The sequence below is a fragment of the Protopterus annectens genome, chromosome 14.part0 (genome assembly GCF_019279795.1).
Source record: "Protopterus annectens isolate FY-2018-M chromosome 14.part0, PAN1.0, whole genome shotgun sequence".
In the NCBI taxonomy this organism is placed as follows: domain Eukaryota; kingdom Metazoa; phylum Chordata; order Ceratodontiformes; family Protopteridae; genus Protopterus; species Protopterus annectens.
The window spans coordinates 390,374,126-390,386,769 of NC_056748.1; the positions used below are offsets into that span (position 1 = coordinate 390,374,126).

At 43.0% G+C, this 12,644-nt stretch overlaps 1 protein-coding gene across 1 annotated transcript in view; it reads right to left on the reverse strand.

The window, feature by feature from the left end:
• The window catches only part of HELLS (helicase, lymphoid specific), a gene marked incomplete in the record, with an annotated part of 1,428,613 nt that overhangs the window by 548,344 nt on the left and 867,625 nt on the right, over positions 1–12,644 (reverse strand). Inside the window, 1 exon segment of the mRNA XM_044056152.1 lies at positions 6,733–6,816. Coding sequence (XP_043912087.1) covers positions 6,733–6,816 — 84 coding nt within the window.

The following is a 12,644-nucleotide window of genomic DNA, read 5'->3' on the forward strand; positions in this document are numbered from 1 at the left end:
CCTGGCTTCCAGAATAACATCCAGAACTGCTTGTGAAAGAGGAGCTGGTTGGATGTTTAGTTGATTTGCCATGCAGCCAGATTTAAAGTTTTGAGCTGGCTGTGAAGAATCTGTTTGTTTTGTTGTGTGAGCAAATGGGGTATTTGAGGCAATATCCATTGTGGGCTGTGAGCCATATTTTTCAATAGCGGGTACCAGTGCTGGCGTGGCCAGTCTGGGGCTATGAGAATCAGTTGTGGTCTCTCCTTTTTGACCTTCAAAAGAACCTTTGTGAGGAGAGGTAATGTAGGGAAGGCATATGCTGTCAGGTTCTTCCAACTGAAAGAGAGAGCGTCCACTTTCCAAGCTTGATGGTGAAATGTCCTTGTACAAAATTTTGTCAGTTGGTAGTTTTGAGGACTGGCAAACAGGTCTATGTTTGGAAGGCCTCATTTTTGAGTTATTGCAAATATTTGTGGATCTAGTTTCCACTTGTGGGTATCTTTGATGTTTCTGCTGAAGTCGTCTGCCAATGTGTTCTTCTGTCCTGGCAGGAATTGAGCTTGTAACTTGACTTGGTAGACCAGAGCTGTGTTCCATAAGATCATTGCTTGCTTGCATAGAGGGTAGGAATGTGTACCCCCTTGTTTGTTTATGTACCACATTACTGTGGTGTTGTTCGTCTTTATTGCAAGTTGTCCTGGATGTAATAAATCCTTGAAGGCTGTCAGAGCTTTCTGTACAGCTAGCACCTCTTTTTGATTTATGTGCAGATTTCTTTGATCTGCAGTCCATAGGCCTTGAATGCATTGTCCTGCCATGTGTGCCCCCCAGGTGTAGTCTGAAGCATCTGTTGTGATAGTCTGCCTGGCTGGGGGCAAGGTGAAAGGCTGACCCTTGTTGAGGTGACATGCCTGTGACCACCATAGAAATTCCTGTTGTAGGCAGGGAATGAGAGGTATCATTGTGTCCAAGCTGTGGCTGTGTTGAGACCATACGCTTTTTAGGTACCACTGTAATTTCCTCATATGCAGCTTTGCAAATGGTATTATTAGTATGCAAGATGCCATGAAGCCCAAAGCCTGCAGAATTTTTCTTGCAGTTAATTGGGTTTTTGTTGCCATTGTCTTGAAATATTGAGTCAGTTGTAGCTGCTTGGCTGGCGTAAAATAAGCCTTCTGGGCCATTGTATTCAAGCTGGCACCCAGGAATATCATTTTTTGTGAGGGTACTAGTTTTGACTTCTTTTCGTTTACTGTGTACCCCAGACAATTTAGTAGATGCTTTACAAAGGCCAGATGATGTAAGAGAATGTTTTTGCTTTCTGCTTGGATGAGGCAGTCGTCCAGGTATGGATATATTTGAATTCCTCTTTGTATGCAGTATGCAATTACTGGTGCCAGGCATTTTGTGAAAACTCTGGGCGCAGTAGATAAGCCAAAGGGCAGTGCAGAGAATTGGTAATGGGTTGAACCTGCAATTAAACGGAGGTATCTTCTGCAACTTTGTCTGATAGGGACATGCAGGTATGCCTCCTTGAGGTCCAAGGTTACTAGCCATGCTTCCTTGCCCAACATGAGAAGTAGCTGCTGTAGTGTTAGCATCTTGAATTTGGGTACTTGCAAGTAAGTGTTTAGAATTGAAAGGTCCAGAATTGGTCTCCAAGCATTGTCCTTTCTGGGCACTAGAAAGAGTCTTGAGTAAAATCCTTGGCCTTGCTCTCGAGTAGGTACTAGTTGAATGGCTCTCAACTGTAATTTGCTTTTGTGCCTCTGCCCATTGATTTTGTGGCAGGTTTGGCATTCCTCTTTTCATTGGCAAGGTGTGAAAGTGGAATCTGTATCCTCGTAAAATTATGTCTAGGACCCATTTGTCCTTTGTGACAATGTGCCAGTTGTCTGCAAAAAGTGCGAGTTTTCCCCCCAAGGGGGCTGCTAAGAGAGTATTGCTTGGCCAGATGAGGTGCAAGTCATTGAGTTTGCCTTCTGGTGGATTGAGACCTGTCTTCTCCTCCCTTCTGTGTTGTAGTGCCCCATTGGCGAGGTTTATACAGGGCTTGTGGTTGTCCTCTGCCCCTTGGGCGCCTGTATTTACCCCTCTGCGGTCTGTCAGTGGCTGGAAAGGACCAATTTTTTGTTGGCCAGTTTCTGCTGAAGCGAGGGGGTTGTACTTGTAGGAAATCTGGCTGTCTGCATAGATTGTGCCTTATCTTCCATTTTCTTTAAAACTTCTTCTGCTTTAACTCCAAAAAGAACATCCTGCTGTAAGGGAGCATCTAGTAGTTTTGCTTTAACATGATCAGGCAGAGTTTGTTCCTTTAACCAAGCATGCCTACGTATGACAGACCCAGTGACAGCTGCTCTGCAAGAGGCCTCCAAAGAATCAAACCCACACTGTAAGGTAGGTTTGCCCACCTGCTCAGTGGCGTGCAACAGATCATGTACTTCTTTCAATTCAGATTGTTGGGGGAGGGAGGTTATTCTTTGCTTTAACTGAGAGATTAGAAATTGCTGATACTTAAGCATATGAAATTGACAATTCAGTGCCCTCATAGCTAGTGTGGCTGAGGTGTAAACCCCCCTCCCCCCACCTGTCTAGTGCTCTGGAATCCCTCTCAGAAGGAACTGGGTTTTTAGCCATAGAAGCCTTGGCCCCCTTGGGACCCTGGGAGATAGTCTCTGGGTCAGCTACTGGGCTTTTGTAAAGAAATTTGTGGGAATCAGGCACTCTGTAGTATCTGTCAGGCTTAGCCGGAGCAGGAGGTAGAGAGTCTGGGTTGAAACTGGATTCTAAATAGACATCATCCACAATGTCCAAAACTGGTGGGATGGCAAGGGGTCTGTGTTGGGGGAGTAAAAGAAACTCTCTGAGCCTTTTCTTTGAATCAGAGTAGTCCTGACCTTCCCAGTGAAAATGTTCCCTCATAGTGTGTAAAGTTTCCCCAAAGGAGTAGTCCTCAGGAGGAGAAGCTGAGGGAATAGAGTCCTCAGCATCAGAATCTTCATAATGAGAGAAGGAATAGTCTAGGTCCTCAGAGGAGTCTGAAGAAACTGACATTTGCTCAGAGGAAGCAAAATCTTCCTCTTGTCTAGGCCTTTTGTCAGGAGGGGGCTGTGAACCCCTGATTAAAGAAATCAAATCTTCAGCCATTTTGAGCATCTGTTTCTTAGGCATAGGGCCTTGAACAGGAGACTGAAGGGCAGTCCTTTTAGATTTAGAAGGAGTCTTCGACTTAGAAAAACATTTTAATGGTGAGAGTAGTCGGTCTGAAAATGCCTTCAGAAACTGATGGCGTTTCTGTAGCACCGACGTCTTTAGAAGCAAAGTCGTCGGAAGGGCCTGAAGTAAAAGGCTGCGTCGACCTGGTACATTCCGTCAAAATTTCCATAGCGGTCTCTGGTTCCAGATCTGCGGTAGTCAGGGGCTGCGTAGGAGCCTCACTGAGAACCGGAGACCGGATCAGCCGAGGCCTCGGAATCTGGCTTCGGCCTGGGCTGTCTGTCCTTATCCCTGCGTTTTTTGTGCACGCCGGCAGTCAGTTGCTCCGACGGCATGATGTAGTTAAATTTTCTACCAAAATAGTGTTGTGCGAAATCAAATCGTCTTTTAATAGTACGCTTATTAAACCTAGCACAAAACCGACAAGAAGTGACGTCGTGGTCTGGGCCTAGGCAAGGTATGCAATAAGAATGAAAATCCTTATTAGGTATTTGCTTCCCACAAGAAATACAATTGTTAACTTTTTCTGACATCGGTCTGAGGCAAGAAAAGTTTCCCCAACGGGGTACTTAGCTTTATAGAAGACTTCGGTCTGAAATTCGAATTTGAAAATCTCAGGAGTCGGCCAACCGGCACTTGCGAACTGCTTCTGCTTCGGGCACTGCGCGGCAAGAAAGACTGAAGAAAATGGCGTCGGTTGCATTATATATACCCCTGGCGCGTTGACGTCAGGGATGAGGCGACAGCAACCAACGCCAGACCAAGACTTTGGAATTCCGGCCGACTGCGGGACCGCCTGACGACAGGATAACCCAAGTGTGATGACTGCAGCAGGGTAACACGATGAACATCTGGAGGAATTGCAAGGGGTCTATGCTGTGGGAGAAGAAACAACTCACAGAGTCTTTTCTTAGAGTCAGAGTAATCTTGGCCTTCCCAGTGGAAGTGTTTCCTCATGGTGTGTAAAATTTCCCCAAAAGAGTAGTCTTCAGGGGGGGGGGGGAGACAGAGGGAATGGACTCTTCAGCATCTGAGTCTTCATAAAGAGGGAAGGAATAATCCTGGTCCTCAGAGTTAGCCGAGGAAATGGATGCTTGGTCAGAGGAAGGATAATCTTCCTGCAGTCTAGGCCTTTTGTCTGGAGGGGGTTGTGAACCCCTGATAAGGGTAATTAAATCCTCAGCCATCTTAAGCATCTGTTTTTTAGGCATCGGGGCCTGTGGGGGGGACTGTGGACCTGGTTTCCTAACTTTTAAGAGGGCTTTAAGTTTAGCATAAGACTTAATAGAGATAGTTGTCGGTTTGAAGACACCTTCAGAAACCGAAGGCCTGTCCAAAATCTACGGATCACCGTCAGGGTTGGCGTCTGAGGGGTGAGATGGAACCGGCTCCTGAGGCCCAGCTGATTCGGTCTGGGAGGCCGTCAAAATTTCTAAATCTGCGGTAGTCAGGGGCTGCGTAGGCGCCTCGCTGAAAACCGGAGAACCGGCGGCAGGCCTTGTTGAGGCCTCGGTATCTGGTCTTGGCCTTGGTTGCCTGTCCTTATCCTTGAGTTTTTTAATCATTGCTGATGTCGGTTGCTCCGATGACATGCTATAATTAAATTTTCTGCCAAAATAATGTCAGGCGGAATCTGCCCGATGCTTGATTGTACGTTTGTTGAACCTAGCACAAAACCGACAACCAGAGACATTGTGGTCTGGGCCTAGGCAAGGAATACAATAAGAATGAAAATCCTTATGAGGTATTTGCTTCCCACAAGAAATGCAATTATTAACTTTGTCTGACATCGGTCTGAGGCAAGAAAAGTTTCCTAAACGGGGTACTTAGCTTTAGAGAAGACTTTGGGCTGAAATTCGATTTGAAAATCTCAGGAGCTAGCCAACCGGCACTTGCGTACTGCTTCTGCTTCGGGCACCGTGCGGCAAGAAAGACTGGAGAAAACGGCGTCGGCTGCCTCTTTTATCCCCCTGTCGCACTGACGTAAGGGAAGAAGCAACGACAACCGATGCCGGACCAAGACTTTGGGATTCGGCCAACTGCGGGACCGCCTGACGGCAGGATAACCCCAAGTGTGACGACTGCAGCAGTATTACAGGATGAACATCATATGTTCTATGTTTTTGTCATTGCAACATTTTTGCACTCTCATGTTTTGTAGTGTAACATGATACTTTGTAATTTAAAATATCTGTACGTGATTTTTGAAACACAGATTGTGGAACTTTTCTCTCTGGGCCTCCACTGAAAATACGCACTTTCTGGCCCAGCTGAACTTTGCTGGTAAGAAAGTAAGTAAATGAACAGATACATAAATCTTGCTGCAGTGTCAAAAGGAGGCAAAAGAGATTTGAGGTACTCAGGAGGGAGCAGAGCATGAAGGGAAGATTTTGCAAGGGCATGAGGCTGGAGCACTGAATTGGCCATAACAAATCTGAGTGGAGGCTTAAGGGCCCATATTTCGGATCACACATACTGGATAACAAAATTAAAAGAATCTTCCAGTTAATTTCAAATGGCAGGGAAGAAAACTCTTCAAAAATCAGTCCTAATACTTCTTGAAGAGTAAGCTGTTTTATCAGCTTCATTTCTAGTCTCCAGCTCAGAAAAAAGCAAATTCTCAAGTATGATTTTTGTTTCAAAAAATGCATGCACACAAATTATATACAAGCTTCCTGTCTTCCTTAATAATGTTGACTGTCATCAGTTGTTTCAATATGGTTTTAAAAGTAGCTTTGATATGCACATTATCAGCCTAAAGTCAGAATATGGCTTATCAGAAGGCTGACAAGGAAATCAAAGTCACTGCTATGGAGGAGTCTGAAAAGCTACACTGAGTATTTAGGCAAGGGACTTCTTTCTTAATATGAACTCTGATTACAATTTGCCCTATAGATACTTGAAGAAGTAACAACAAACAAAACTCCATCAATATGGCTTAGAATAAAATGCAACCAGGTCAGTAAAATAGATAACAGTAGAATACCCCTAACAGCAAAAAGTCTCTTGGGCTTTCTAATGCATGACGTTTCAAATACATTTTAAAGTACAGCAGAATACTGCTGGACTTCAAGAAGCCTGACAGTCGCAATTCTCAGAAGTCTCTGATTTGGCCCTGTACCCAATAACTGTGATTGGCAACCACGGAGGATAAAAGTCATTATATAATTCCAGGTATTCCAGTTACACAGATTTGTTGCTCATCAAAAAATGCAGTGAGTAAAATTGAACTCAGCAACATATGAATAAAACAATTTAAAAGTATAAACAACAGCAAAGCTTTCGGGTAAACAACCCTTCTTCCCCAATGCACAGTAATTCAACTCCTCTTTATCCCTCCCTGATTTTCTGAGAAAAGAGGTTGAACTAAAACTATGCTGAACATTAGCTCCCTCAGAAACATGCTGGAATTCTCTAGCAAATGTTACATTACTTCTACTGTAATTCATCTTTGAGACACTCAACAGAAATTCAGTGGGCTACAATAAAAAACAACATGTTAAATCATCACTGGGATATCACACAAACATTTACCTTGTGTCCCCTTTTCTTTAATTCTGGAAGCATTCTGTCAAGCACTAAAAATTTGCCACAGCTGCTCACCAGTTCTTCATCTATCTAAAAAAAACAGAGCAAAGTGTCATTCTAACATATAGCAAAATACCAATCTAAGGAAAAGAAATAAAAAATTTCTAAGCTCAGGCTATTCACAGTAAATCCTTGAGTTAAGAGAACTACAGCAACAATTAACAGCATGAAAAGAACATTACTTCTGATGTCATCAAATACATTTACAAATATCTTACAAATTGTTCAAAGTTGAAAATGATGGATGAGCATAAGGCAGCAGGTTCAAAAAAAAAGAGAGAGAAAGAATGATAAAATAAGAGAGACACTGTTAAAAGAATCAAAACTAATATTAGACAAAGGACTGGGTGTGTGAAAAGTAAGTGAAATTACAAATAAACAGCTAAAAGAGTTTATAGAAAAAACGAAACTGAATCGCAAAGGGAACGTTTGTGACAGTATAACAATGACATAAGATGGTCAGGGGGTACTCAAGATGGCATTTAAACAGAGCTGTGCAGTTTACTTTGTTTTTTTTATTTTCCCTTTGTTTGCAGGGCTATTTTAACTGGGTTTAGCATAAACCCTTTTCAGTGGAGGCCTGCTGAAAAAAAAGCTCCAGATGCTGTAAAATTATTAAAACAATCATGAAAATTTAAACACAAATTGAAAAATTATATACAGTATAACACTATGCAAAAAAGAAATTAAGCAAAGACAAGTCAGATATTATACTCAGTACAAGAATCCACATCTAACATATGCATCACAGACACATAAGGAGGAGATACTTAAACAGTTTATGAGCAAAAATGAGTTTGTTTTATGGGAATACATTACTCTCAGTTTATGTCCTTGACACAGTATAATAATTTATGAAAAAAATACTTCTAAGAGGAAAGAAAATTACATTAGGAAGACAGTAATATTAAATATAGTTGAAAGACAATAGAAGAAAATCACTGTAATTAAAAATCAGAAGTGAGGAAAGAAGTCAGAATTTGTTCTAGTGATGAGAAGAGATTAAATACATCGGTATTATGTTTTGCTCGATTTCTCCAAATCCTTTGGGTTTCTTGTACCACAATGGGGAACAGACCCCATTCCTAAGTCAAAGTATGATTAAAGTTCATGAAATTAGTACTGTTTCAATCTTTGACATTAGCCAAAAGTGCTTTTTTGCAGCACCCACCATATGCCCAGAATCGACGACTCCTGTAAATCATATGGAGTTACATGTATCAGTGGCATATTTAATGATGACCGTAAATTATTTTTTATAAGACCCATTACTCCTAGTACTACTGGAATTGTTTGGGTATTCTTCCTCCACACCCCCTGTTTATGCCTGCAAATTCATGGTATTTTATGACAGTCTTCCTCCTTCCCTCTGTAAGTAAAAAAAGAAGTTATGTACTCACCGTAACGTTCCATCTGAGTAGGTAACTTCATTTGTCAGCAACCTGTAGGTATCGGATCCGAGCCGGCATCTTTCCAAGCTAAAGATCCGAGCTCTGAGCTCCTCCCCCTTACCCATAATACCCTGCTACCTCCCTCCAGTCCTCAGATCGAGTTTGCCAATTTATCAAGCAACAAAGAGCCAAACCATACTCGAAAAGAGAAACTCTAACCTGATGCCTAACAGAAGGAAGACATTCCGTCATGACTATGACCACGAAACAGGTTAGGGGGAAGGAGGGGGGGGGGGTTGGTTGCAGACAAATGAAATTACCTACTCAGATGGAATGTTATGGTGAGTACATAACTTCTTTATCTGAAGTAGTTAACTTCATTTGATCAGCAACCTGTGGGACAGTGTCCCCAGCTACCAAAAAAAAGTACAGTTTTGTACCTACCATAAATGTAGATGTTTGAAGATCCACATTGCTGCAGTCCTTACTTATGGGTAGTCCGCTGTCCTCGGTCGGCCCGAATACCAAAGTATTAGGCTGACGTCGGTCATGGGCGCCTAGATCTGACATCAGAGCGTCAGGGTATAAAGGAGCATGACCGACGTCATATCCTCAGTCTTTTCTTGCCCCAGATGTCAGAAGGCCAAACCAGAAAGGCCACAGCCAAAAACAGAATACCTCCCAAAAACATGCCCCACAACAACCATCACCTAAAGCATAGCACCAAGTCAAACTACAGAGGGGAAGGAGGGAGGGTAAATTGGACTGCAGCAATGTGGATCTTCGAACATCTACATTTATGGTAGGTACAAAACTGTACTATGTTCTTCATCTCACATTGCTGCAGTCCTTACTTATGGGTAGAATCCCAAAGCAACGGGAAAGGGAGGATGGTAAAAAATCATAAAGAATTAGGGGCCGCTAGAATGCCCTGTAAAATTGCAGTGGCAAATCCAGCCCTAGACTTAGAATAAAGAGGAAGGTGGTAATGTTTAGAAAAGGTATGCACTGAACTCCAAGTAGCTGCCTCCAAAATGTCTTTTGTAGCTACCCCCCTTATAAAGGCCGTAGAAGTAGCAATAGCCCTAGTGGAATGAGGCCTGATTCCAGCAGGAATCTCCTTACCATGATGGGAATAACAGAAAGAAATACAAAACCCAATCCATTTAGAAATAGTTTGTTTTGAAACAGGTTTACCCTGTGAACCCAAAGCAAAAGAAACAAACAATTGCTGAGACTGTCTGAACTCCTTGGTTCTGCTCAAATAATAACGCAACTGCCTGTGAATATCCAAAGTATGCAAAATTTTCTCCCCTTTATTTTGGGGGTTTGCATAAAAAGTAGGCAAATGAATAGTTTGATTTAAGGCCACACTAGAAACCACTTTAGGCATAAAGGAAGGATTAGTACGCAAAGATACCCTATCCTTATGAAAAATCAGGAAAGGCTCCACTGCCATGAGGGCCTGTAATTCAGAAACCCTTCTTGCAGAGGTAATGGCCAACAAAAAAGCAGTTTTCCATGATAAATACTAACTCGGCAGTAGCTGCAGGCTCAAAAGGTTGTAGAGTAAGTTTTTCCAACACAGAATTGAGATCCCAAGCAGGAGTAGGAGCTCTACGTGGGGGTCTTATATTCTTTGCCCCTCTAAGAAATTGCTTAAACCAAGGATGAGAGAATAAAGGAGGGTCACAATCATAGTGAGCAGAAATGGCTGCAGCATGGACCTTTATTGAGGAGAAAGACAAACCCTTGTCCAATAACTCAGTAAGATATTGAAAAGCAACACTTAAATCAGGTTTGGAGACATCAAAGTCCTTTCCTTTGCTCCAAATAAAAAATCTCCTCCATTTATCAGCGTAAACTTTCCTGGTACTAGGCCTCCTGGCCTCCAAAATAACATTCAAAACTTGTTGTGGAAGCTGAGACCCTCCAGAGTCTAAAACAGAATATGCCAGGCTGTTAGATGCAGAGACTGAATCTTGACATTGAGGAAGTGACTGTCCTCTTGTGACAAAAGGTGCGGAATCAAAGGCAGAGGCCATGGAGGTTCTCGTACTAAACTCCTCAGTAGTGGGTACCAGTGTTGTCGAGGCCAATCCGGTGCTATCAAAATCATGGTTGGCTTGTCTTGTCTGGCCTTCAAAAGTACCTTGGGAAGAAGAGGCAGAGGTGGAAAGGCATATACATGCAGATTGTTCCAACTGAAAGATAGAGCGTCCACCTTCCAAGCTGTGTGATGAAACATTTTTGTGCAAAACTTTGGCAACTGGTAATTTAGTGGAGAAGCGAACAGATCTATGTCTGGAGTTCCCCATAACACTGTCAACTGTTGAAATACATGAGGATCCAATTTCCACTCGTAAGGATCCACTATTTGTCTGCTCAATACATCTGCTAAGGAGTTCTGTGCTCCTGGTAGAAACCTTGCCTGAAGATTGAGGTGTAGATTGAGAGCAGTTTCCCACAGAATCATGGCTTGCCTGCAAAGAGGGTAAGAATGGGTTCCCCCCTGCTTGTTGATGTACCACATGACAGTAGTGTTGTCTGTTTGAATCAACACCTGCCCTGGACAAAGAAAATCTTTGAAAGCCATCAATGCAAACTGGACTGCTAACATTTCCTTCAAGTTGATATGCAAATGTTGGAGTTTGACAGGCCACGTGTTTTGCACCCATTTTCCATTGAGGTGTGCTCCCCAAGCCTTGTCCGAGGCATCTGTCGTTAGAATCTGACTCGCCTCTGGCGGGTCACAGAGAGTCCCTTGTTTAGGTGACATTCCTGAGCCCACCACAAAAACTCCTTCTGAATGCAAGGTATTATCTGAATGACAGTGTCTAGATCTTGGCAGTGCTGTGTCCACACATTTTGAGATACCATTGAAGCTTCCTCATATGCAATTTGGCATTGGGAAGCACCAGAATACAAGATGCCATGAACCCCAAGGCTTGAAGGACTGTCCTTGCAGTCAGCCTGGACCGTAGAGACATTTGCTGGAAATAAAGAGAAAGGCTTCTTTGTTTGTCCGGGGTCAAAAAAGCCATCTGGGAAGCTGTATTCAGTCTCACACCCAGAAAGCACATGTCCTGAGAGGGTACTAGACTGGACTTTGTTTCGTTCACAGAATACCCTAGGCATCTTAACACTGCCATCACATACTGTAGATGATGAAGAAGTTCGTCCCTTTCTTGTGCAATAATCAGACAGTCGTCCAAATAAGGATAAATCTGTATTCCTCTTAGTCTGAAAAATGCTATCACTGGAGCCAGAACCTTTGTGAACACTCTGGGCGCAGTAGATAAACCAAAGGGCAATGCAGGGAACTGATAATGTAAATTTCCAGCCCGAAAACGCAGGTACCTCCTGCAACTGGGCCTGATAGGAACATGAAGGTAAGCCTCTTTGAGATCCAGAGTAACCATCCAGTGATCTTTTCCCAACAGAGGTAAAAGCTGTTGTAAAGTCAGCATCTTGAACTTTGGAATGTCCAGGTAAGTGTTGAGGATAGATAAATCCAAAAAGTACAGTTTTGTACCTACCATAAATGTAGATGTTCGAAGATCCACATTGCTGCAGTCCTTACACTTGGGTAGTCCGCTGTCCTCGGTCGGCCCGAATATCAAAGTATAAGGCTGATGTCGGTCAAGGCGCATTTGACTGACATCAGGACGTCAGGGTACAAATGCGCATGACCGACGTCATATCCTCAGTCTTTTCTTGCCCCAGATGTCAGAAGACCCTAAACATAAAGGTCTAAACCAAAAGACAGCAAACTAACAACCAACCACCCTTGCACTACTTATATGTACAATATATACAATACATACAATATTTACAGCCCAACCCACACAACCACCTCTAACTACAGAGGGGAAGGAGGGAGGGTAAATTGGGCTGCAGCAATGTGGATCTTCGAACATCTACATTTATGGTAGGTACAAAACTGTACTATGTTCTTCATCTCACATTGCTGCAGTCCTTACACTTGGGTAGAATCCCAAAGCAGAGGTATGGGAGGATGGTCAACTACAAGGAAGCAGGAGCTGCCAAAATGCCCTGCAAAACAGCAGTGGCAAAACCAGCCCTGGATTTAGAGTAAAGTGGTAGGTGATAATGCCTAGAAAAAGTATGCACTGAACTCCAAGTAGCTGCCTCCAAAATATCCTTGGTTGCCACTCACCTCAAAAAAGCTGTCGAAGTGGCAGTAGCCCTAGTGGAATGAGGCCTAATCCCAGCTGGAACCTCCTTGCCATGATGGGAATAACAGAAAGCAATGCAAAACCCAATCCACTTAGAAATAGTTTGTTTTGACACAGGCTTGCCCTGAGAACCCAAAGCAAAAGAAACAAACAACTGCTGAGACTGCCTGAACCCTTTAGTTCTGTCCAAATAATATCGCAACTGCCTGTGTACATCTAAAGTGTGCAAAATCTTTTCCCCTTTATTTTGGGGATTTGCATAAAAAGT